At 42.6% G+C, this 27198-nt stretch overlaps 1 protein-coding gene across 1 annotated transcript in view; it reads right to left on the reverse strand.

The window, feature by feature from the left end:
• Nucleotides 1-27198, reverse strand: part of PKHD1 (PKHD1 ciliary IPT domain containing fibrocystin/polyductin) — a gene marked incomplete at both ends in the record, with an annotated part of 265493 nt that overhangs the window by 157342 nt on the left and 80953 nt on the right. The window contains 2 exons of the mRNA XM_082305891.1: nucleotides 6412-6624; nucleotides 21511-21661. Of these exons, the coding sequence (XP_082162017.1) occupies nucleotides 6412-6624; nucleotides 21511-21661 (364 nt within the window). The remainder of the gene's footprint in view (nucleotides 1-6411; nucleotides 6625-21510; nucleotides 21662-27198) is intronic.

Consider the following 27198-nt stretch of genomic DNA (forward strand, 5'->3'; position numbering starts at 1 on the left):
ATGTTGCATTTCACAAGTGTAGAAATGTTGATATGAAACTGATATAATATAAAAAATAATACTGTGAAAGTCCAGATGAAAGTAAAATGATAGAATTAAACACCTTTTCCTTCTCCCAGTGGGGAAAAAAAAATCTGACATCATCCAAATGAGAGGACAAAGTGAATAATTTTGATTTTCTCCAGTAGGAAATATCCTTGAAAGTGTCCTAGTCCTGCTGAATGTTTCCCTTTCATGAAACTACAGTTTTCACCTTCAAGCATTTCCACCTAAATATTTTTGAATGGCAACCTCAAGAAAGCAAGGAGTATGCTACTGAGGGTGGGAAGGGCTATGTCATCAAACAGGTCTATGGAAACTCTCATTGCTGTTCTCTCCTGCTACATTACACTGCAGAAAAAGTACCTTCCCTGTGTGTTGTCCCATAAATGCAACCATTTCCAGACATTTCCTTCAATCAGAGGTTACTCAGTTGCTTTGTCAAGTTAATCAGTCCAGAAAGGAAAGGAAAAGATTTTCCCAGCTCCTTCTATGCCTTTGCATAAACCAGTGAGCCTGAGACAAAAACCACACTCCACGCCTGAAAATAGCTCACAACCAAAGGTGCCATGCAGGAAAACCTCTTTAAACTGACACCAAGAACAAACAGCTTCAAACGCAGCAACCAACTACTGCGCGATCCCATCGCGAGCTGCACACAGCTGTTAACATTTTGCATTATTGCCAGTTAATCTCCCGCGCTGCTGCCAAACGAGCTGGGGAGCGTCCGCCCGCGGGAGCGGGTACGTGGGATGGCACAGCCATTTAAATGCTAAGATCAGTTTGCTACATCCCCGGCACCTGATGAAAGAGAATTAGACACACGGGAAAGTGAAGATGAGCCCAAACAGAAGGTCCCTGCCTGGCTCAGATCTGGGTCCAGGCTTCTCAGCTTGCCAAACTTTGCAGACTTTCTCCCATCTGGGGTGGAAATTCACCCTGATTTTGTTGTTGTTGCTTCTCTTCCTCCACCCAATCTCCCGCTTGTAGTTGGGGCCAGAATTGGAAGAGGTATTGAAATGTTATATTCAAAGATTTAAAAGAGGTGACTGTTTCATCCCACAAAAAACCTCCACATTTGTAGTAACTCACAGACCTCCCCCCATCAAGAAACACCAGCTAATATATTAGCTATAGTCTCTATATATTATGTTTTATATATATATTACGTCCATCTCTCTGTCCCCTTTACATCACATTTTCCTCATTAAGATCAGCACCAAAATATGGAGCAACTGATTTAAATTTAAATCAAAGTTGATCGATGCATTTCTGTTAGAAAGAAGGGCGAGCTATGAAAGACACAGCAGCTTTTCCTGAACCCAGCTCTCTGTTTTTTTCCCCCCATCTGCTAGGTCTTTAAAATCTAATGGTCATCTTATATTTGTGAATAAGAAAGTGAAGGAACAAGTCATTGTACATTAGTTACTCCATGGGAAGTGCCTAAGTGCAGTTTCTTACCCCCAGTGAACACAAGAGGATTCAAGGCAGCTTAGCCTTCTGTTCAAGAGCCATCTGCTTTAATGCATCATGTTCAAGTCAAGGTCTTGAAAGGAAAAATGTTGTCACAGAAGGCAAAAAGCCTCCTGCAACCACCACACAGAATAACTAGCATCTAAGGAAAACCAGCCTATGGAAGTGACCCCAGAAAGGAAAAAAGGATTTGAATTCATGGTGTAACAGGGGTGTGCAAATCAATGGTTTCAGTTAGTGGGAAATAACACGTATTGAAGGAACAAACATTTCGCTAAGGTAAAAAAGCACAACTTATCTCTAGCAGATCTCTGCACCCTATCTTGAATCCCTCTGCTACAGTTTTTTTTTCCTTTTTTTTTTTTTTTTTCCCCTGGGAAGCTTTTCTTTTTAATATGTGAGTAAAGCAGAACAAATTCTCTCATGTTGTCTATGATCTCTTAATCTCAAACTCAGCACGGATACATAACACTGCTTAATGGAGGAAAAGCAAGAAGCATTTGATTAAATGTTTGATCTCTTGAGGAACGCACACACTCTGTAGAGCACAGTGCACAGCTCACAAATATTTTGTGTTTTATTATTGATTAAAAGTGATTAAAATTAATAATTGGTTCAGCTGATAAAAAAATAATTCTTTTCCTGAGCTAATGCTGAAAATGTATAAGATTGGTTTGGATTCAGGGAAGTCTGGGACAGAAGAAGTGCAGAATTACCTCTATAATGTCATCTTCCATTGTCAGCATCCATTGCAAATGCAGCGGCATTCTTTGCAGCAGGACTATCCACGACTTTAGAGGACTGAAATGACCACTGACACTTCTGTTTTAATTGTGCTGATTATAAATAAGTACAGTATTAAACCAAAACTCTCTGGACATTGTTCTTTTTTTTACCGCATAGCTTTCACCATCTGGACAAAGTGAATGTAACATGTTATTAAATCTGAAACATAACGTCTTCCATCTAGTTGGAGAGGTATACGTTATTAGTCAAAATGCAGGGAACAGGTTCATATGTTCAGGCCCCGTATCATCACAGTGTTGGCACTGACAAAGTTTCAGCTAAATACACAGCAAGAGCTCTAATTTTCTTTTGGGAAGAGGCACAGTCTGTTTTGAGGGGACACAATGCGATAATGATCTCATCTACACAGGACTGCTAAAAATGGAACAGAACTGAAAAGGCCTTTAAAATTTTTCCATCCATGGTAATAAGAGTGTTGGGACCACGAAATCAGGCTGACACCAAGGTAGGTGTCCTTGGCTACTGATGCAGCATCTTCACTTATGCTGCCTTTGCACCCGGTCCCTGCCCTGTGCTCAGCATCTACCTCTGTCTCCGGTCCAGTTTCCCTGGGAAGGACAAAGCCGCAAGAACAGCCAAGGCCACCATGCTAAACTTCACTCCCGAAGCTTGTCAGGAGAGTTTCTCAGGGAATAAAGTGCGAATGGAGCTGGAGACAGTGATAAATTTCCCTTCTGAACAATCAATAAAATTCTCTCAGCCCTGCTCTGGCCCCTACTGCGGATGCAAGGGCCATAATTACATTGTCAAAAAGTCGAGTTGCCCTGGCTGACTGAAACCCCCTTTAAAACTGACATGTGATTGACAGGCCGTTTATGGGTGGCACGCTCTGACTGGCAGGGGAGTTGGCTAAAGCCAAAGGCAGCAGTGAAATTTCCCAGTCTGCTACAACCACCGGAGCAAAGGACTGCCACTCACAAGGGAATTGTGGGAAACCCTTAGTCATATTAACATATCAAAGTGAGGAGCTGACAGCGCTTACTAAACAATCTGAACTCAACCATGGCTGCAGAGCATCCCCCAAACTTCCCAGTCTGAAAGAGAAAAGAAACGAAAATGCATTCAGTCCTGTCTTCACCAAGACAGCTAAGAATTTGGAAGCCTGCTTATTTAACGATTTTGGTATGAGATAACATATATATGTTTGTATATATATATCTCACAAACATATATTTCTGAGCATGTCAGCCTCTTTCATATATATATGAAAGAGGCTGTCATGCTCAACAATTTGTTCTGTACCACAGGCCAGACTGGTACTAAATTGGAGACAGAATAGCATATTTCTGTTTCATGTAAGCAATATGAACCCAGGAAAAGAGCACGCTCCTTTTGGTCCTGTTTTCTAGTGGGCTTCTACTGCTTCAGTGCTAAATTGCAGATAACAGGGTTTGAATGAACCTTAATTGCAGCCATGCGCTGGGACTCTGTCTAGTGCAGAGCTTAAAAGTGACTTCATAGCTCGTCTGGATTTCTTGAAAAAGAAATTGATAAGTGTTCTTAAATACGAATTGATAAGAAATTGAAACCAAGACATGGTTCCACTAATGGGCCAAACCACCTTTGGCTCCATGTATCTCCATCCAGGTAATGCTTGGGTTTGAGACCTCACTGTCTTGGTTTCCTCAGGAATGAAGAATCACTGGGAATTATGGCACTGAGTGAAACGTATGAAATATCAGTGAGAAATGCCTTGAGGGTACTGACATGGACACCTGGGTTTACTTCCCTCCATCATATTGCCAAGGTAACACTGTAAAAAGTACTTCTGCCCTGTTTGTCTCTAATTTCATGGGTTGTCTGTGAGGATGGATTCAACAAGCTAATGATGATACAAGCTCAGAAGGGAAGCGAGAAGCAGCACAGGAGGCACAGCTGCAAGGGGATGCTACTGGTTATTCCTACATTGCTAGAAAACATAACAGCACAAAGACAAGGCTCTTGTCATAAAGCTCTGAGAATTTAAGGACAAAATCCTGACTTACACGGGTCAAACTGAGAATGGAAGGGTACTTTAAAGTAGCAGGAGAAGATACAGAAAGCAAAACAGTGAAAGCTGTTATCAGGCAAATTCCAATCAGACATTTTAATACTTTTCTTAAAAAAAGAAAAAAATAAAAACATGGATGATTAACCAAATTAATCCCCTGGAACAAGCTTCAACAGAAAATGCTGGCTTCTGTTTCCCTTGATGTCCTCAAAGCCCAAGCCTTTCTGGAAGGCATGCTTTAATCTAATGCGAGTTACTGAACTCAAGGCTAGGATAACTGTGTGAAACTCAATGGCCAGAAACGGACAGTCAATTCAGCCCAGATGATCTAACAGCACTGCTTCAGACAGCCCCTCTAGGAAATGGGATAGAAACGCTCTGTCCTTCTGCAAAGCCAGTTTACTGAAGTTGTTAAAGCATTTGCAAGCAGTAAATAATTTAGCCTCGCTGTGTCTCGACGAAGTGGTCAAGAGCACCTGACGTGGCTTTTGGGAGTAGTGCAGCCCACCTCCCTTGCCTCTCCCAGGAGCACCTTCCCCAGCCTCCACTGATCTCTCCTGATTCAGAAAAGCATCTGTTCCCTGACTCCCCTCCAACAACTGACCTCACCTGACCTTGCTCGGCTCCTGTGAACTGACAGGATTACCGCACAGCGGTACAGCTCGCTCCCTGTCTGTGCTCAGATTGTACCCCTTGGTGTCTGACATCATTTTTGACTGAGAGCCATACGTGTCGGCGATGCTCGGATAGAAACATTTCTGCCTGTAGGCCAGGAGGGTGTAAGTTCAAGCCCTGCTGGAGGATACGAACGCCTACCAATATGAAGGTTGACATGCAAGAACATAAGGGAGGGAGATGAGGCGTTCAGATGCATTGGCTTTTTTTTTTTTCTCCTCTATGACACATACTGCCTTTAAAAACATCCTGTTAGTTAAGAGCTTGACATGTGTGCATTGCACTAATATTCTGATTCAAGCTGAGTTTGGACCTGAATTCCATACCCAATCCACTGCACCAAGAAATGGCCATTTTCTACCTGTAATTCATAACCTTCCAAAAAAAGGCTCTGTATCCAAATTCTTCCACCCCACAACATCTGCAAACCTACATCCGTTTTCTGTCCTTTTGGTCCCTTGTCTCTTCCACTTGGTAGGAACATAGAGCTCTCACACTTCAGGGCTTCCTTTGAGAGAGAAGTCCAGTGGTTAGAGCAGAGGACCAAGCATCTAGGACTGAATCTTGGCATTTCCACAGTTTTTCTGCATAGCCCTGGACTTGTCATTTATGACAGCAACCTGTGCCGAGCAGGTGAAATTGGGTGGACCACCAGAAAAACAGAGAGATGCCAGCTGTGCTTGTAGCTCTAGAGAGAGACCACTTGCATTGAGATGCCAGCACAGAATGGAGAGATGGAGGGGAAGGGGAAAACACTGCCAGGAGCACTTTGCTTCTGCTTTGAAGAGAGGTATCAGCCCCACTCCAGCTGGCACAGGCTGCTGACAGCGGCATGCTTGGCATTGGCCTCACCATGGGACCTACCTGGAAGGCCACCATCTCTTGGAAACCCCAAAAGCCATATCCTCTTTGGGAAGGAAACTTGCCAGTTGTTAAGAAGAGAGATGAAGGGAGAAGGATACCCCTTTCTAGTAGCAGAGCAAACCCAGATGATTCACAACAGAGATCTGAGGTCCAGTTTCCAAGGGACAGAGATTTTCATTTGTGGACAGAGATGCACAAATTCAAATATCTTCTAGGCACCTAAACAACTGCCAGGGTTTCATAACTACTTGATACCATCTATCTTCTTGGGGTCCAGATTTCTGAAATGATTCAGCTCCTAGTATGGGAGCTTTTATGGTGACACAGTACTGAGCTTTGCTGCATGAGATACCATAGAAATAGGAATCTGATGGTGAGTGCAAAGATATGAAATTTTGGCTGCAGAACTTGATTTCAACAAATACTTAACTCTAATTAGAAACCCAAGTTCATGACCAAAGTTGTTGGGTTTTGGTTTTTTCCTCCAAAAAATTTTTGCTTTGTTTTATTTTCTTTTATTCATTTGTGCTTTGCTTTTGAAGAGAAGAAAAAAATGTACTCACCATGAATGGAAAGCGTCCCATTCCTCACTGCCAGGAACTTGACCCCATATGGAAATAATGGTGGAGAATGGAGGCTTCCATAGAGATAGATGTGTGCTTTGTGACGGAAAGGGGCCTCGGGGGATCCCACCTGGAGCTCTCCTCCATCAGATATCAGAATGTAATGAGCATGCAGTTCTACAGGTCCTGGACCAACGAATAAGAGTTTGCCACCTGAAGACAACAGAAGAGTAAAATGCATCCACAGATCTAATAGCCAGTCATCATCACACAGTCAAAGGAGCTGTAAGAGATGGGCAAATATGGTTTTGCAACAAAATTACAAGATTAAGGGTAAAATATTATTGCGTCCTGCAAAATTTCCACCTTGCCCTGTACTTCTCCCTATGGATTTATCAGCTCTTTACAGACCTTATTAATGCAGTTCATTTTTCAATTCTACCACAGGCTGCCTTTCTAGACTTGAGCAAGGCCATTCAGCCTGGGCAGGCAACTAAGTCTCTCCAATTCCAGTGCAAGAGAGTTCTTTGGAAAATCCCAGTCTTAACCTACTCACTCTCTAAATGTTAAATACGGATATTACCACTTAATTTGTACGTAACTTTTCAGATTACAAACTGCTTGTGACAGGGAGAGGAGAAAACAGCTTTGGAACATAAGAACTGGCAACTTGTTTAGATCAGCGGTTGATTTAATCCTGCATACTCTTCCAGCTACTGTTCAAAACCAGATGCTTCCAAATACAGTATAAGAAACTTCTCCCTGTTAGCTGGATGTGAGATGGTCTCCCCATCCCATGAAAGCCTCATTTTAATCCCTAATTAGAGGTTAGCTTCACCCCAAAGCATCAGGTTTCATCTCTCTGCCAACATTTTCCTTTTACCATCTATTAGTATAACTGGATAAGTTTTGTCAATAATATAGATCTGATCTTTCAAATCTTTCTAATATTTAGTCTGAATGACTTCTTGAAGCAATGAATTCTGTGGTCTAAGTACACAGTGCATGAAAAGGCATTTCCATCCCTTGGTTTTGACTCAGTCTCTGCAGTTCTGTCAAATGCCTGCTTTGTTCTTGCCTTGTGTGAGCTGGCAATCCCAGTCTATCATCTGAGGATGGTTTTCTCTTTTATCTCCTTTCGTATTTTCTGTCCCATGAAGGACACTGTCATTATCTTTACACTGTATTTGGACAGAGTGGACTCTCAGACATCTAATCATTCTGCGTGTGGGATATGTCTTCCTAGGTCAAGCCACGCTTCCCAGGAGCTAGTAGGGGATACCTCAAAGCCTGGCAACCTCAGAGCTCCTTACCAAGGGTCTATCACCCTCCCAACATTTCCCTTTATGTGAAGTAGCTAATAACTGTGCCATCTCATACCATGGGCAGTGTTCTACTGGTGTCAGCAGCTTTTAATGGTGACCACTATACCTACCAAATATTTAGCTTTACTTCCCCACGAGATACTACCAGTCTTTAGCACAAAGGATAAGGAAGATCATACCTCTGCTTTAATTTCAGTATTGAGACAAAAAGGGGGGGAAGAAATTTTGATATAAAAATCAGATTAAAAACCATCTTGATCATTGCTTGCCTGTTGATTAGGTCCTGCTGCTCTCAGTGATAAGGGAGATGCATAGCACTTGTGTGCCTTTCCCACTCCGTTGCATCCACTCCTGCTGAACACATTTTGCTTATCCTGATCTCATTTATTCTTGCATTGATGGGCTTTCATTGTTTCATTGATTTCTTAGTCTTATAACAAAGTCCTATAACTTAGTCTTAGTTCTAATTTCTTAGTTTTACAACAAAGCTAGTATTTGAATAAGGACTACACATTAAATATTTTCTTTGCGGATTTCAGTAGATTCCAGATAAGTTTTTACAGAATATGCTTAATAGACGAAAGAGATAAATCTCACATTTTCTTGCTTATAACCACTGGGAACCATGGGATCGCTCCCACAAACACCAACTCCCCTATGTGTAAATTGTCGCTTTCCCTAGACATACTTTTCTATATACAAATGTATTTCTGTTAAGCTTCCTATATAGTGCTTTTACAAATTATACTGAATACACTGCAATAAAAAAGAACAAATTTCAGCTTGTTTCATGCAAAACAACAGAAGATATCTGACTGTTATTCATACAGTTATTATATTATTATTATACTGTTGTTATACATCTGAGACTTCTAGAAAAATGAAAAGTTCTTAATACAAAACGTGCTATGCTGAAATTGGGATAATACTTGAAATACTTGAATTCATTTGCAGACTGAAGGGACCATTAGATCATACTGCCTGGTGGTCTGTGCGCACCATGCTATTGAAAAACTGGAGGAAGTCAGGTCGTCTGTGTTTGACTGCTGCATACTCTCCAGGAAGGCGGACAATCAATTAAGTGACTTGGGGACATCACTCCACTGTTTTTTATGATCATCTTTTCCAACAGCTAATCTCTTACTGTTCACAATTCCTGCTTTATTTCCAGTCTTAACTTGAGAAGGATGAGCTTGCAGACAGTGGTTCTCTTTGTACCTTCCTGCGTTGCACTGCAGAGAGGTGTAGAAAACAGCATTTTCTGTGAAAGTACTTACAGGTAAAATAAAATCTCAGCCCTCGTTCAGACTGGTTGATAAAGTTTTTAAGACTCTCCCTGCAAGGAATCATCTCCAGTTCATGGAGCAGTGCATCCTTTCCCACAATCCAGTGCTCCTTCTGAAATTGGAAAGCCAGACCTCCTAATTCTTCTGCTCCTTTATTGTTCTTGGTGCTGCCTATAGAGGCAAAAGTAGCTCATCCCCACACTTTGCCTCTTGCTTTCACAATAAAAAACTATACTACCTCCTTTTGCCTCTTCATTACACTGGGAGATCAGGTGGGCATCCTTGGGCCACACTGACTTCTGATCTTTTTCATGATCATGACTTTGTCTGACAAAGTCGCTTATTGTGTAATCACAACTTTCATTCCTTATTGCTCCCTGCCCAGCTCTCTTCTCTGCTGTGTAAGCCTGTATTTAGTGTGAATGGCATTCACAAAATGTGATCAGTGAGGGTTCTCCATTTACTTTTAGACCGTTGATGATGTGCAGTGGTATCCAAATAAGCATGAAAATGGTTCCCTACTAACAATTTACTTTCCGAGTTAGTATGTTTCATGTCTGCTCGTTGCCAAGAGATCTTGGCAGGTGATCCTCAGGTAGTCATCACACTATCACATGTTTTACAGAATTAACTTTATCGAAAAAACTTTTGATTTTCTTAAAAAATGAACTAAAGTTTTCTGTCTTTTCTTCCATAAAGTTTCTATCCTGCCATTCAGTATACTCCTATGGTTAGCAATTTATTCAATCATCTGTAACACTTCATCCAGTTTTCTGTTTTGACCTGTGGTTGATGTCAGACAAAGCAGAAAATATTTTTTCCTTTACCTGCCTGGATCCTGACACAAGATCAGAACTTCTACAACCCTCTGTAATTTCCTCAAGTACTCTGAAAGTAATATTTGTGGGCCACAGAATGCCTCTACCAGCAGTTTTAAAGCTCTTGAATGAGACTGGACCTGTTGATTTAGGAATGTGTATTCTTGAAAGATATTATTTAACATCTTCATTATTTTAACATTCTTTAGTAATAAATGGACCGCTGGTTCGTCTTCCTCTTGTGATATAATTTGCCATCCAGTTCCTTCACATACTGAGAACAGAAATATTTCTTAAATACATTTGCCTTATAGCAGCAGTGTTAATAATTTTATCATTGCAATCTAGAAATGGAACTGTAAATCACTGCAATTTATTTTATTCCTAACATAAAAAAAGACACCTTCCCCAAGGTCTTTATTGACTTCCTATGCTCTGTTCCCACTGAAATATAGCAATTTCTGTTTCCACTTCTCTTCATACAATTTTTAATGAGTATTCTACTTGCTGCCATGCTGTACTACTGAACCAGGAAGGCTGGTAGAGAAAGTTGTCCTAACTTACGATTGCAAAATCATAGTTCTGCCTGAAAATACCTCCCCAAAAGTTTTCCCAAGTTTCAGCCACATTTTGTCCATCCAAAATTTTCAAGCTGTCTACAAAACAGGTTAGAAATCTTAAATTTCTTGCACAAACCCTTCTATCCCCTCCCCATGGGATGACAGGGATGGGGAAAGATGGGATGGGATTGATGGGATGGGATTCCTGAGTTCTTTTCTTTTTGCAGCCATTCTAATGCACCTCAAGGCAGCCATGGGAAGAAGCCTGTTTCCCATAAAGGTCTGGGATTTGTCTCCTTCTGCCCTGGTCTGCTGTAAAACAGTAGCGCATGTTCATTCCTCCTCCCTTCATGAGCAGTGCTGTGACACAACAGAGCACATAATGGAGCCATGCTTTGCTACCAGTACTACAGACACCTGCCTCTTTGGAAAACTAGCAAGGATTGAGAAGACGACATCTTGCAGTTTACATGGAGTCTCTCTTCCTGCAAAAACAGAAGCAGCTTGACCAGCAAGAGTTAATGCTTTTGGGATGGGTGTTAATACCAGTTCTGCATTGTCTCTTGTGCGCTTTTTTGCACAAGGTGACTTTGGCATGTCAGGAGCAGCTCAGCCTCATATAGCTCCTAAAAATCACTGCCTCCTTACATATGGCCAGTCTTCTATGACCGGTCCTCTATCTCCCTTTTATTTTCTTTCTTCTTTTTAAAATCTCCTATTCCTCAGTAATAGGCTAACTACATGTCAGTTGTCCTGAATGATTTTTCCCTCTGTTCATTCAAAGATTTTCCGTATCTTTTGTGGATTTCTGGGTGTCTGATAAGCTTGGGTGCTGGTGACTGCTCTGCATTGGGTGCAAGTATGAGCAATAGTCCCAACATGTTTCAGTAGCATCAGGTGTGCAGGCACTAGCTGTGCCATGCCTGGCCTGCAAGTGTGACCCTTCCTGGGAGAAATCCTACATAGAAGCAAGGTTTTCCCTCCCTGCGTGAAGATTTGGATGTGTAGGGATAACAATAATTACACTTCATGGTGGGAGTTGTTGCCTGGTTCTTGGGTTCTCTGTCCCTAGATACAATGGCGACCCAAGCACACTTGGCAATGGTGAGAAGATTTGTAAGATCAAGACCACCAGAAGGAGTTTGCTGTACGTGATGCTTTGGCTTTCCCTTAGAAGCAGCAGTCAGACCCAACATGTAATCATAGGAAACAGAGATACCAGCTACACTCACGGTCACACCGTTAATGCCGTTGTCCCCTGGCTATTTGCAAAGCTTCCAAGCCCTTCCCAGAATAAAGCCAAAAGGCACTCAGTCTTCAGGAAAAAAGAAAGTACAAAAAGAAAAGTTCAACTGCTGAAGATAAGAAAATAGCAGCATCCCAGAAAAGAAAAGAAAGCATTAGCAGGCATTCATTTAGCCATCTACCAAGTCTAAATATAAAACAAATTCTAGTCAAACTTACAAATACTTATGTCAAAAAACTGCATATTGTCCCTGTAACCCTCAGCTCTCTGTATTTCTGTGCTTTTCATTGGGTCAGAATAAATATACAGCTGCTGCTTTACAAGATTGTCTTCCCCTTTTTTAAAAAGAAAATAAAAGTTATGCTTCCTTCTTTTATTGCACTTGACCTCTCCTCTGAAAGCAGAAAGCAAGAATATTGCTCAACTGAGCCTTTGGCTGTGACCCTCAAATTGTTTGTTATGGCTGCACAGGAAAGCGAAGTCCTACATGTGACCTTGAGGGTGATTTTATAAAAATCAATCAACTACTGTTATGATGGCCTCCCCACCAAGCAAAATAAATACAATTAAACCCATAATCACTTCTGTACAGTAATGTGCAAGTTCAATGGATCTCTTTAGGTGGAGTGAGGGAGAGGGGGGAGAAATATGTTGAGGCTATTTGATACTTTGTGAGAACATCAGAAGCACCATTCTTCTCAATTAACCCAGCAATTAGCCTCCACCTCACTGCCTGGAAAAAGAAATCTTTCTTTATCTGGCTTTAGTGAAAAAAAAAAAAAAAAAAAGGAAAAGAAAGAGAGAAAAACTAAGCTGGACGCAAGGCCCTCTGTCCCACAGGAGGGGAGAAACAGCCAGCCCAAATAATAAAAAAAAAAGGGAATATTAGTGAAAACAAACCTGATAATAAGGTGGGGGTTGTGATATGCGGTGTGAATAACTACAGCACCATCATGCCGTTGGCAGAACTGGTTTTGTGAAAAGAGATTTATCTTCTAAAGTCCTGGGGAAATGGTGGAGGGTGCACTTAAAAGGAAAGGAACTGGAAAGTTAATGTATTAACAGCTCATTTTGTCAGGCATCCTGGACTGGTTCATGCAATGCCATAGCCCAGGTATCCAGAACATTTACTATGGAAAGAGGTTGCATCATGCACTTCTGAAAATAAAAGAACAGATAATGATGGAGTAGACGATTGTGAGGATTGCTGTGAGAAGTTTCTCCTTGCCTCTGTCACGAAGATTCACTCTTTCAGACACAGCAGCTTATGTCCCTTCTCAAAAACCCCATTTTTAAAAAATCCTTCTAACATAGATGTTCCCATAATGCATAAAAGAAATGTTGATTGTATTGGGCTTGTGTGGCAAGGTTTCGGTAGTGGCGGGGCTACACAGGTGGCTTCTGTGAGAAGCTGCTAGAAGCTTCCCCTACATCCAATAGAGCCAATGACAGCCGGCTCCAAAACAGACCCAACGCTGGCCAAGGCTGAGCCCATCAGTGATGATGGTAGCACCTCTGGGATAACATATTTAAGAAGGGGAAAAAACTGCTGTGCAACAGCAGCTGGAAGGAAGGAGTGAGAATATGTGAGAGGAACAAGCTTGCAGACAAGGTCAGTAAAGAAAGGGGGGGAGGAGGCGCTCAAGGCACCAGAGCAGAGATTCCCCTGCAGCCCATGGTGAAGATCATGGTGAGGCAGGCTGTCCCCCTACAGCCCATGGAAGTTAACAGTGGAGCAGATAACAACCTGCAGCCCTTGGAGGACCCCATGCCAGAGCAGGTGGATGACTGAAGGAGGCTGGGACACCATGGGAAGCCCACGCTGGAGCAGGTTTACTGATAGGACTTTTGACCCCACGGGGGACCCAAGCTGGAGCAGTCTGTTCCTGAAGGACTGCACCCGGTGGAAGGGACCCACACTGGAGCAGTTTATGAAGAACTGCAGCCCGTGGGAAGGACTCATGTTGGAAAAGTTCGTCTAGGACTGTCTGCCGTGGGAGGGACCCCACACTGGAGCAGGGGCAGAGTGTAAGGAGTCCTCCCCCTGCGGAGGAAGGAGCGGCAGAGACAACGTGTGATGAACTGACCACAACCCCCATTCCCTGTGCCCCTGTGCGGCTCGGGGGGAGGAGGTAGAGAATTTGGGAGTAAAGTTAACGTCGGGAAGAAGGGGTGGGGGAAAAGTGTTTTAAGATTTGGGGTTTATTTCTCATTATCCTACTCTGATTTGATTGGTAATAAATTAAGTTAATTTCCCCAAGTCGAGTCTGTTTTGCCTCTGACAATAATTGCTGAGTGATCTCATGGACAGGACATGGAGCTGTTGGAGCAGGTCCAGAGGAGGGCCACAAAAATGATCAGAGGGATGGAACACCTCTCCTGTGAGGAGCGGCTGAGAGAGCTGGGGTTGTTCAGCCTGGAGAAGAGAAGGCTGAGGGGAGACCTTATTACGGCCTTTCAGTACTTAAAGGGGGCCTACAAGAAAGATGGGGACAGACTTTTTAGCAAGGCCTGCTGCAACAGGACGAGAAGTAACGGTTTTAGACTAAAGGAGGGTAGATTTAGACTGAACACAAGGAAACAATTTTTCATGATGAGGGTGGTGAAACACTGGCACAGGTTGCCCAGAGAGGTGGGAGATGCCCCATCCTTGGAAACATTCAAGTCCAGGCTGGATGGGGCTCTGAGCAACCTGATCTGGTTGTAGATGTCCCTTTGAATTGCAGGGGGTTTGGACTAGATGACCTTTAAAGGTCCCTTCCATCCCAAAGCTTTCTATGATTCTGTGATCTCCCTGTCCTTATCTTACCCATAAGCTTTTCATTATATTTTCTCTCCCCGTCCAACTGAGGAGGGGAGTGACAGAGCGGCTTTGGTGGGCACCTGGTGTGCAGCAAGGGTCAACCCACCACATTGATATTTCTCATTTAGGTTGTGATTTAGAGCGCTCCAGAGATTTTCTGAACTCAGAGGGAAGCAAAGTGCCAATTCCAAAGTGCACCTTTTACATGGAAGGCTTTTTTATTATCATCTTTTGAGGCCACACTTTGCATTCACTGTCGATACAAGATATTCTTTTCTAATGAACAGCTCATTAGGGAGCTAGGATAAAGGTGACTATTGTCAGATTTCATTCTACTTCTTTATATAAAGTTGAATGAAGTGTTAAAGCAAGCAAACTACAAGAAAGGTGCTGGATAGTCTCAAGAGATTTTTTTTTTTTTTTTTTTTTTATAATCAATAATAGGAGGTGTCAGGAAAGTACCAACAGAATTGTCTTATATATCATTACTGTGTCGTGCCCCTCAACTAACAGAAAACCTCCCCTGCGTGGAAGAGGATTTGCAGATTGAAAGGTCATCTTCCCAACTGGACTACTCTCTCCCAGCACTGTGCAGGGAAGATCTGCTCTGGTTGTGCTGTGGGCACACCACAGCCATGTATAACTAATACTCCCACAGCCTTCAGCTTGCTCTTACCACTTCCTCTCCCTTGGTATTTCGCATGACAAAGCCACAGAATTGCCCATGAGACAGGCTTAAGCTAAGAAGTTCTATTCCTGGCAAGCATCCCTGAGTGGCAAACAGCAGGAGGCAACTGCTGGAGCTGGAATATCTTTACTGAAACAACTGATCCTGCACAACAAGGCTGCAGTGTGCTAGCAGCCCACTTATTGCTCATTTTCTGGCTCCAAGGGTGTGCCTGGTGAGGCCTCCAAGCAGGAAGAAAAAACAAAGATCCTCCTTTGTACGGGAAGAGGAATACAGAGTTTATGAGCCTTAAATAAGAACAATCGATTATTTCATGGACCTGTCTCCTGCACCCTTTTAACATGCTCACATGACTTTCGGATGAGCCATAAAAGTTGATTGCAGGCTGGACCACTGCTGAGCAAGATGCAAAGGAGAAGAGAAGTTTGTTATATCAGCTCCATCCCAAAGGCTGCCTGAACCAAGAAACCAAAACTCATTCTCCACCTCCCTACGTATGTTCCTCCACATGCATAATATATAGGTACATGTCCCAAACTAGCTGTGAATTCAAATGCCTGTGTATTTCTACCAGGACGTCACTAACATGCTAAAAAGTTAAGCCTGTATTCCAGCATTTTATTGGATGGAGGCCTTATTCTGTCCCTGGGCGAGGAACCGGCAGCTGCTTGAGTACTCTCAGACAGAAATTGTCTCCCAAACTGGAACCAGCCTGTGTTTTCTGGCTTGCTGCGCTCACAGCCATCTGTTCAAGTAGCATGTGCTCCCTTGTAAGCTGGTTGGGCTCTTCCCTTAGAGCACAGGAGCCAGGCAAAGGCAATTCAGATCAGCAGCCCAGAAGATGCTGCCGTAGGTAGATCTCCTTCTACTTCTTCAGCTCTTAGGTAGCCTCCAAGACACTTAGCAACACCTTTTATGCATTTGCAAGAGGAGAGCTAACCTGGTGGGGAAGAGGTATGGACACTCCTAGATGGCTTTGACAGCACGTATCACGGCCCATCATCTAGGATCTAATGAAGGAAGCTTCCAGGTGAGCCTCATGAAGGCATCATGGTAAGCATCACACATAGAGGTGTGATGAAAAAATACGTCCCTGGGATATTATTTCAAGTCTACAGGTAATGTACACACCTAAAGTGCTTCACCCTCGGGAAGGGAAGGGAGCACTGGGGAAGGCACAGCAGCACTGTTTTGGTAAGCAGGATTATGTTTCTGCTCACCTAGAGCCTGCCTGGGTGACCATTAGACCAGAGTGCTACTTGCTATGCCCCTCCACCCACGGTTTTCTCATTTCAAGTGATTTCTGGCATTTGAAATTAAAGATATTGCAGATCGGGTTTCTCTCCTGGTGTCTAGCACAGTGGGTTGGATCTTGGTCTTAGCGATAGCCTGTTCCTACAACAAAACTATCATAATGCACAGTCTGTCAAGCCATCAGAGGAAGAGGGGATACTTCAAAACTTAAGAAACTGAAGTGCAATCCTGTTATACAGTACGCTTCCTCTGCAATTCTGGGCTCATGATACAGACTTATGTCTTTAAAGGTATTTATTTGCCCTTACAAACCTTAAGAAGACCTGGGCCTCGGTTCCTAGCCTACACAGGTCTCAACAGCTGTGTTTCTGTACCACATAAAAGAGTGTGAGGACAGATCTACTAACAGGACGAAGCTGCTGCAGTAATGAGGGCCTGATTAGTGTCCAGGACAGGTGGAGGTAGACTCAGCAGATCTTGCCATCCCATGGTTACAGGCAGCATCTTCTTCCCCAAAAAGGGTATGTCCCCTCCTTCCATGCCAGCGAGCAGAGGAAGGGGATGGTGCTACCTCGGGTTTCAGCCCGGTCTCTGCGGGACCTGTGTGCAGTTCCTTGGCCAGGATTAACTTCCACTGATCTGCTCATCCTGCAATGCCCCAGAGGAGTCTCCAGAGCTGCCAAAGTTGAGGAAAATCAATTTAATTGGCAAGCGAGAGCCCTGGGAGTCTAATGCACATGCTGTAAGCCCATCTGAAACAGGATGGGAAAGAGAAACCTGCAGCCCATACCCAAACATGAACCAGGGTTTACAGCTGGGGGAAGAATGGAAAAAACCCATCAAATTGCTACAGATTTGGGGCCTTAAAACCCTTCCTCCAGGAATGTCCAGCTCTGTGAGTTGCACTCTACTGAATAACACCAAATTCCTGTGAAAAAATATACTAACAAATTAAACAACTGATGCCTTTCATTTTTTTCCATGAAAACGTCTGGGACTTTAAGGCTCTGAGAGTGTAATTATTGCAGACTTGGTACACCTCACTGTAAGAACGTAGGAAAATATCACACAGCGACAGGGAGAAATAGGGCTGACTTTTCTTCCTTTTAAATCTCAATTAAAAAATACATTGGATGAAATTTCCCATTAGCTGGTACTATTTGTACATCCCATGTTCTTTCTTTAATTAAAAAACATGCTTATTGCAATACTGCCAGAATCGCTTTTACGGTATTTTAATTGTAATGTCTCTGCCTGATTAAAAAAAGAAAATATGAACTAGAAACTGCCTGCAAAAAGTATCACAATGCACATTGCAAATGGGTTGAGCAAAATGGCATAGAAAACACGGCAACACAAGCAGTTTCCAACCATGCCTACTGACAAGGGATTTTAAACTCAGTTTAAGGACTGGTTGATGTCATAGACAGGAAAACAGAGGGAAAAAGCTTTTTCCTTCTTTCAGCAAATTCAAACCCAGTCTTTATCAGCAGTGACTGAAGCACTAGATATTTGACAACTACTTATGCAAGGTATATCAGCTAATATTTGATGGTTTTTGCTAATAGCATCCAAGCTTAGGAAAAAGTCAAGCAAAATAAATATTTGGATTTCTCTCCTCCCCAGATGTACTTGTAGGAACCATTCTAGCCACAGCCTGATCTGAGCGTGGATTACAAGAGATCCAAAATATTGACAGATAAGCATTGCATTTTGGACATGGGTTCAAAATCTGATAATAGCTGACAATGTCATGAGTATCTTTGGGGCTTGTCTTTTTTTTTTTTTTTTTCCTGGGATCTCGTAGTTTGGGAAAAAAAAACCCAAAAAACCAAAAAAACAAAAAACATATTAGCTGTGGTATTTTGGAAACTGGGTGCACAGTTTTTAGAGGCAGATGAAGCGGGTCAAACATTTTCAAAACCTCAACCTGGTGTCTGACCATGGAAGAGGGAACTGGCATGCTGGTTTCAGCAGGACTGCCAGGATGCAGCAATGCCTACACGTGAGAGGATGAACTGTGACACGTAATATTGAGGCTTTTCTAGAGTAGGGGCTAAAGCAATCTTCTCCCTTATGCCTGCAAGGATGGCCATCTCAAAGTTGCCATTGCAAAGGCAACTGGGGATCTTCAACCCCACCAGGGTATACTGGCAGTGTCACCCCAAAATTCATCCCCAAGGTGCTTCTGAAAGACCAGGCATCTTTTTTGGCCTCCAGACCTCCCTATAAATCCACTATAAACTCTATAAATTCAGACAAAGGCAACAGCACATGTCTGAGGTATCAACCCATCAAACACAAAGGAGTTACTCCAATGTAAGCTCTGCGCAAAGGAAATTTCCATCTGTCCTGGATTATCATAAATACTTCCATACTCGTGATGTTGGGATTAGAAAAATAACTGCAATCTGCTGAATTTACAGAGTTATCAACAATCTGTCTATCTTGTATCTCTTCCCCCATCAGTATTGTCTGAGCAGTTGCACAGTCTGGGTATTAAACTTTCCGCTGCCAATAACCACGTGTTCATGCTCTGCTCATTGAGGGAGAAGTAGAAGCTGCTGAGCCCTCATGGCAGTAAGCAGGACCCAGATGCCTAATTCTATTTTCCTATTGCTTTGGCCTCCAGATCTTATGTCCAGACAGTCTGGTCACTGCCAGAACCACTATATGTATTTGGCTATATGTTAATACAGCCAAAGCAGGGTCACTTTAAGGCTGCACACATAGCTGACATCCTTGTTACAATACTCTCTAACCAATTTCTGCAACATTGGAATCATCATAAGGAGACACCACAGAGGCAGTATTCAAAATCCTCACGGTGTCCTAAAAAAGGCGAATTTCAAGAAAAGGGCCTGTAAACATGTGTTGGGTTTGCTGGATACAGCACCAGAAAATAGGCAATACAGTATCTTTACAGAGGAGTGGACTCAGTAGCATTACAGGTTTTTTCATCCATAAAGTCTGTTATATTTTCAGCTTGTGAGTGCACAGACAGCCTGATGCTGAGTCATGAAAGCCAAAGGGAGCAGAACTACAATTTAATCCCATTCTCCAACTCCAACTAAGAAAAACTCTCCAGCTAGAATAGGAATGGGATGTTTCAATCAAAGCACATAACTACACTCACCTACAGGTTACGGGTTTATTGTCATGCCCATCTCGCAGTTGGGTAAGCTTGGCAATTATTTGAAATGTTCACAGAATCACGTAGTTGCTATTCTAAGGGGATTACCTAACTGTGATTCATCTTAAGATGAGTATCATCTATAATACCCAAGATGAACAAGTCTTTGGTGGTGTGTGTTTGTGTCAATATAGGAGCCTAAACAACTCCCCTGTGCTGAACAACTTAAAGAGAGGCAAGGTTAAGAAAGATGAATCCAACTCAGTCTCAGATCAGAGTAGATCTCAGCATGTCTTGACTCCAAGTCCAAGACTAAACAGCTACTACCACCCGTGTAAGTGGGGGTGGATGCAACAAGGAAACTTCAGCAAAGGTGAAGCTCAGATAAACAACTACCATGTAGGTTTCTGCTTCTGAAATGTGTGGTCCCTATGTTTGGCATGTAGCAATGCAGAAAATAATAACATCTAGAATATTTTAATGCTGCTTTCCTAACTGAATCTACATTATAAACCAAGCTTCTTGGAAAATATGATAAAGGGGAGAAAGGATTTGAATGTCAGATGAGCCAAAGCCATAAAGATACTGCTCCAAACTTCATTAAATTCAGTCAGATCTCTGAGTGCTTCATGAGTGCTGACTCATAGATCAAATGTGCCTTTGAGTAGGCCCAAAGTTCAAAGGGTTTCTGCTGCAATATTGTGCCCCAATTCTTCACAAAGTCAGAGACTGAGCCCCAAAATCCTCATCCAGATTTGCAGCCAAAAGTGTCAGAAATCTGGGGATCTGACCTATCTCCTCTACTATATTTCACCATCACGCTGCGGTTAAGACGACTCTTGCAACACGTGGATTTAGGATTTTCATTGGGGAAAGAGGGAAGAAAATTGTACTAAAACATTTCACATTTTTTTAATCTCAAATTCTTACTTTCTTTTTTTTTCTTTTTAAACAGGAATGATGCCTGGTGTAGCAATTCTTGAAAATCTCTGAACCTAAAGTGAGCAAGTTCAACCCTTTTTGGAAATGTTCTCACAATAGGGATAAACTTGAGAAGTCTTTTCTTTATAGAATGATCATTCAAAGTTAAATTAAAATATAATTGTCAAATGCATGTTTTTCATCATCATCTCAATGAAAAACTAGTACTTTTAACATCCTTTTAACAAAAAATCATTTTTACCAGCAAAGAAGATCCAGGTTCTTAAACATATAAAAACTCCTCTTTCCACTTTTTGAGCTCCATTTCAGCAGAGGCTTACACACAGACTTAACTTTGAACAAGCAATTTCACCAGAACAACTCATTCACTTAATACCAAGCATGTGCACAACAGTTTTCACAACCAGGGCCTAATTTCCAGGGAGGAATATTTCTGGCACTGAATTACAAGTAATTTTAATTCTTACTTTGAGACAGAGATATACCTCCTGACACCTATGTTGAGTCTACCCTAGGGTACGTGAACTCTGCAAACCCAGTGTTTCCCCCAATAATTGTGCTTGGTTATTTACTCTCCACCAGCCGTGCTCTAGGATCTTGGAATATTTATTACATTTGGTGGCTGTGGCCTGTAATTCTGTAACATCATTAATTTTGTAAAGGCTTTTGCAACACGCTTGCCTCAAAGATGCCAAACAAAACAGAGTTGATTATTGTTATCAGCACTGCCGTTATCACTGAATGCCACTCAGGATAACAGCGCTTTCAGTAGCTGGGGGAAAGAAAAAGAAAAAAAAAAAAACCTTCCTACTTGTATTGTCATTATGCCTGAAACAGCATAAACGATGCCTTCTGCATACATAATAATTAAATTCTTCCCCCGTCTCCCACTACCATCCTGTTGTATCTACTGAGAGCAGACTCAGCCTGCCTGACCAGGTGTCTCCTTCGATGTAGGAGCTGGGCAAGGGAAGGGGAGATCACGACCATGAAAAACTCCAGCCCTGGAGGAACAAGAGCACTGAACCCCCCCCTTCTGCAGACCTTTGAGATGCAGCAGGTTGAGGTTGGTGGTGGTGGTCCCCAGCAGCAGGGTCCGACCTTCTTCTATCGTGACGTTATCGCCACCTCGCGGCTGGTGGCCAGCAGGCCAGCTGGAGTCCTCGTCCCATCGGCCACAAAACTGGAGGGCAAGCTGGAAAAAAAAAGACCCACAGAGGTTCAAAACTCACCCCTTCCCACCCTTCAGGAAGCCAGCTTGCTGAGAGCGCGGCGTAGGAGATGCTAACGCCATGCCGGCTACTTTCTCCATGGGACTCCGCGTAGAGCAAAGGGATGGAGGGATGTTGAGGTTGGAGAAGTTCTTGGCTTTTGGAAATGCCTGTCACAATCTGGGGATTGCCTCTTGTCTCATTCTGCTCTGGGTAACAAGGGGCTTGCTGCAGGTCTGGCTGCAGAATGTCCGCAGGTTTCCTGGTGTGTGTCTCTCTCTGCCTCCCGAAAAGCAGAACTGCACGTTAATTCCTGGCAATGTCATAAAAATAGCCTGAAGAGTTTAGAATTAAAACATCCAGCTAGATGGGAAATAGTTTGCTTTACAGGATTTTTCAAAGGCTCTCCTGCCACATATCCACATTTAGAGAGATATTCTTCCTTTCAAATACCTTTTTAGCTCTCAGTTTATCCAGTATTATTATCACCTCTCCTTTCATGGCTTGCACATCAGTTCCAAATAAACACTGATTAACTTGAAAACAGCAAATAGACTGACTCATGTCTAGCAATGGCAAAATGTCGTCTGCCTGTTTCAAGTCATGGTTTCTCCTTACCTCTAAACTTTAAGCATGCACTTTGCAGTGAAGATTTGACTGATTTCTTGAGGAATGTGTGCAGATTTTTGCATGGACATGTGTGCGCAAGTGTGGAGATAGGCATTCATAACATATTCTTTGGATTCACACATGAACTAACAAAACCAGTCTCAACTCATCTGAAGAGGAGGGGGAAACCAGACATGGAAATATTTGTGGTCCTCACTGGGTTGTGCTAATCTGAAACAGCAGTGGAAAGAATAACCTCAATACAACAGCAAAATACAGTTACTCCATTTTCAGTCAGAGCACATCATGTGCATTAAAGCTTTTGCTCCAGAGCTGCGGTTTAGGTGAATCAATACCGGTGGTGTTATGATAGTTATTCTTTCGACTGTGCTATTGTCAATTTTAGCTTTATGTGCCTCATGTTTTATACAACATTTCTCATAGCACCTAGAGCAGTCAGATAATTATTATATAGTGACTACTGTCCTAATTATTTGCACCAGGCAATGGGTGTTGGTTCCCAGGCTAAATGATACAACTGGTTTATGTCCATCCTGTCTGTAGGGTATGGATTCTGGTATTTTCTATCCCCTGTCCCATTCTATGATTGTCATATAAAAGGAATTACTTGCTTCAATTTAGAGTAAAGCCTGGGACTGAATTAACACGCATACAATGAAAATATCTGGAGAACTAAGTCCCCAGCATCAGAGGAGTGAACCACTTCATCATTACAGAAGTACAGATAAGCTGTCTGTGCACAATTGTTACAAAGAGTACAATTCCTCCATGGTTGTTAAATCTAATAAGGCAAGTTTCATCTTCATTACTTGCAAACATATATGTATATATTTCAGAGATTTAGGACAAAATTCCAGCTGAAAGGACAGATATCTTTACCCCCTGTCTTTCCAGAGAGGCTGTGAATTACTCTTCACTGACAGTGCTTCGAACAAGATTATACACAATATACAAGGGCATACAATAGATCCACAGAAAAAGGAGCTAATTAAACTTGGTTTTATATCAGAGCAGGGGACAGAAGAGGGTACAGTTCATGGAAAGGCACACATTTCCCGGTTGCACTGCTTATTAAGCCAAGTGTAGCACAAAACTGCAAATTCCATAAATTCCTGTGTGGCACAACCTAAACCAATGCTGCTAGCAAAACACTGCGTGAAACAGTTGTGAAATGGTGGGATCCACCAGAACGTTTTGCTGAGAAGGTTTGCTAAATGGCTTGAAGTCACTCTGACATCACTCTAACCCTCTGAAGTCACTTAGAAGCCTCCAATTAACTCTAATGGGAAAGCAAGGGCATAAGGAATATACTAGGTTGTTGTTCTTGCTAGCACCAAAAACTTAGTAAACTGTTGGTAGAAGTCTTACAAGAGCTAAAAAAAATAAACTCCTCTTCTGAATTTGACTTTTTTTTTTTTAAGATGGTTCTCCTTTCTAACTAGAAAACACCCTAGTTCTTCATATAAGATTCTCTTTATATAACATCAGTGTTTAAGTTATTCATGCTAGGTTTCTGCTGTGACCTCTTAGAAGACTCCATACCCATTCAGTTCTACCATTACCCTCTGGCATAAAAGCTAGTAGTTCATACATGCCAGTGATCTCAAGGCACAAGAAATGGTTGAAACCATCTGGGAAACTAAGAACTATCAAGCATCTTAAGAATGTAACTCAGAAAATATATAAATACGCTGAAACCAAGTGCTCTGTTACTTAGATGATACATGTGTCCACAGTAAGAGGCAGTCCCTACACCACCAACCTAAACAAAGACAGAGTTTACTGTGCAAAAGAAGGTTTCCTAGCCAAGAATGATTACACAGAGGCAGAAAATATTTGGCCAAGATCATAAAGATCTCTGTCATTTCACCCAGTCTGTAACTAAAGGTTTCCAGTGAGAAGATGCCTGGCTTTTAGTCTGCTGCCATGTGCACCACCTGCATGTGCACCTATCAAGTGATTTCTGATTTGTTTTCTTTTTTTCTTTTTAATAAAAGCAAACTGATTAACACCAACTAATAACACAGGACCAAGAGGTATTTATAATCACTTGCACTATCCTTGCATTATCATGGAGAAAATAGATCTAAAGAATCTGTCTGAAGAGAGAAAAGGAGTTTTGCTCAAGGAAAGTACTTTAAATTACCACGGCGTAGAAGAATGTATAGGGGTTTTAGGGGGAAAGCAGCTCTGTAGTAATTGAGTAAAGACATTGAACTGATGGAAGGAAATGACATAGTAGAAGATTTTGTTTGGTGATCCTTCTCTTGCAGTCCTACACCCTTCCCTAAGCTGAAAGAGCACCTCCATAAGATCTTTGAAAGAAGAAGTTGTGGTCTAGTGCAAGGCTAGTGAAACGGCCAACTGTCCTGAATCACAAGTACAGTTTGCCTGGACCTTGTGAATCCCATGTGATTGCCCTGTCCCTGTTTTCTGGGAGGAAAGCACAGTGTAATTTCCAACTGTAATGGACTTGTTAAGTCCTTTGCTGAATGGTGGTGGTTATGTCCAGTTCCTGTTAAGCACCCCACAGTACAATAACACAAACTAATACACACATAAACTAACTGCACATCCCTCGTCAAGCAGGTTGGGTGACAGACTCACAGCTCTAGAAATTCATGCTTTCATCTGGTCCTGCTAATTTCCCTCCATGCGATCTTAGGGAACCTCCTTGGTCATCATGACTGTCTTGTCTAGCTGCCCTGTTATCAATACAGGACAGGCTGTAACCCACACTGACCCTGCAAACACCAAACACCACTGCCTCTGCATGCCAAGGGTGGCATGGGCGACTTTGCTGCCCTGCAGGCTGAGCATGGTCACACAACTGCTGGGATGAACTGACTCACCTGAGACTCCAAAGAAAAAACAGTGAGACAGCCACCTTATTTCTTGAAGGGCAGGATGGCCGTGTCCTAAACACCTTCATTATGCAGAGACCCCATCTCCTTTCCTTCTGCCTGCAGCTAAGCAGGATAAGAACATCCAGCTCACTGGTTTTTCATAGAAGAAAAACTCTTTCCTTTTCCTTTTTTTCCCCTGCTTGGCACCGAGCATTTGACCTATGGTGTTTAATTTAAACACTTCTCGGTAAGACTGAAAAGCAGCAGCAGCTGCAAACGGCAGGGTCATGGCTGAGCGCCCATCCCGTGCCGGTTTGTCGAATGAACCCAGAGGAACCCGCAGAGCCAGGGAAAGCTGCTCATCGGCAGTTGGCGGTGGGCATTTTCCTCCTGTGCTTTTTCCAGCTTCAGCACGGGACAAAACAAATGGCAGCGAGCTTGAAAGTTAGGATGGGGGAAAGAAGAGCTGGCATAAAATGAGCCCTGAATGATGAAGCTGGAGCTGGCTGGCTGCAGCTGGCTCCAGCACATACCAGATAGCTGGAAAGATGATTTGGAGGAAACAGGGCATACGAGACCATAACATCTCTGCATCTGTGTTGCTGTCAGTGATTACACTTGAACATGGCAAACTTCAACTAGGTTTAGCAGAAGGAGTGAGATCACAAAGAGCTGTATTCCTGCAAGCTTCAGGAAAATCAGTAGTTAGATTGAGGCAAGAGACTCTTCTGTTTTTTTCGCAAAGGACACCAGTATAACGTGAACTGAACACTTAAAATGGACACCCAAACTTTTGCAGGATGTGACCTCACATCAGACATCCATAGGAAACCCACCCTGGCAACATTTCACGTTTTGAATCCAATACAGCAGATGCCACTACCTCAGTAGGGATCCAAGCCTGCAGAATATGGGCAGAAACCTCAGGAGGGCGGGAAATCACAAGCACATGGGAATCACTAAGGAGCCAGTTGTTCTTCCTGGGGTACCAAAGAGCACAAGGACCAGGGAGGGGACCTGACATGAAAATTCAATGAGTAGAGTCCTGCAATCTCTTCCCACCTCTGACACCCACTTGGTGTGTTTCACGCGCAAGTCATTTCAGGCCCACACCTTGTGTACCAAGCCCGTAGCTTGTGTATGACACTGGTTAATTTTGGGGTGTATCAACCACCTCCCCATTAGAGCTCCAAAACCATGAATGAATTATGTAAAGATAAAATAATATTTTAATAGCCTACAATAAAAGATGCACAAGCTCCTTGTAAGTCAGCACATTATCCCCTTCCTCCCTGCTGCACCTTCTTTTTCCATTTTCAGGCAGATTTCTTTCTATTTTATGTTTTTAGCTACTGCTGTTGTCAGCCAGCCTGAGGTTGCCTTTATGTCAGCCTTTGGGGACACGATCTCTCAGTACCAGTTTCTCAGCTTGTGCCTGTGACTACCAGGGCTCAGAAACAGCAGCAGCAACTGCAACAAATGCATAAATAAGAGTGATATACTTGCATTCCCACACAGGCTGGCAAACAAGTCACAAAGGGAAGGGATTGTAAGTGACCACTCCTTCAACGTTTCATCTAAATTTTTGTAAATAACGATCATTCTGCCAACACTGCACATGTTTATCCGGTGATTTTTAACTCCCTCTTCCCCAAAATGCAAGGTAGTCTTTGGGTTTAAGAGAGTTGAGAAACTCCTCTTTAGACACAGTCTAGATCATTTGATCTCACTTTGTGGTAACTTTACAATTTGTTTGGTTAGGTGGGTTTTTTTTTTTTAGAGTACAGGTGTGAAAAAGAGGACTGCAACAATCTTTACAGACACCAAGACAAGAACCCTCATCCTCTGATCAGAAAAAGACAGAAATTTTAAAACCAAACCAAGAACCAGTGGTGTAGTTAAACACAGGCTCTGCTTGCTGCTGTGCTCAACACTCTCTCTTCTTCTGGGTTGTGGGTTTCAGCTGAGGGTTATCTGCAACATGGCCATGGAGAGACATCTGAAGTCAGGAGGGTTTTCCAACCAACTCCACCACCGGTAGCCAG

The sequence above is a fragment of the Platalea leucorodia genome (assembly GCF_965183815.1).
Source record: "Platalea leucorodia genome assembly, chromosome: 3".
Lineage (NCBI taxonomy): Eukaryota > Metazoa > Chordata > Aves > Pelecaniformes > Threskiornithidae > Platalea > Platalea leucorodia.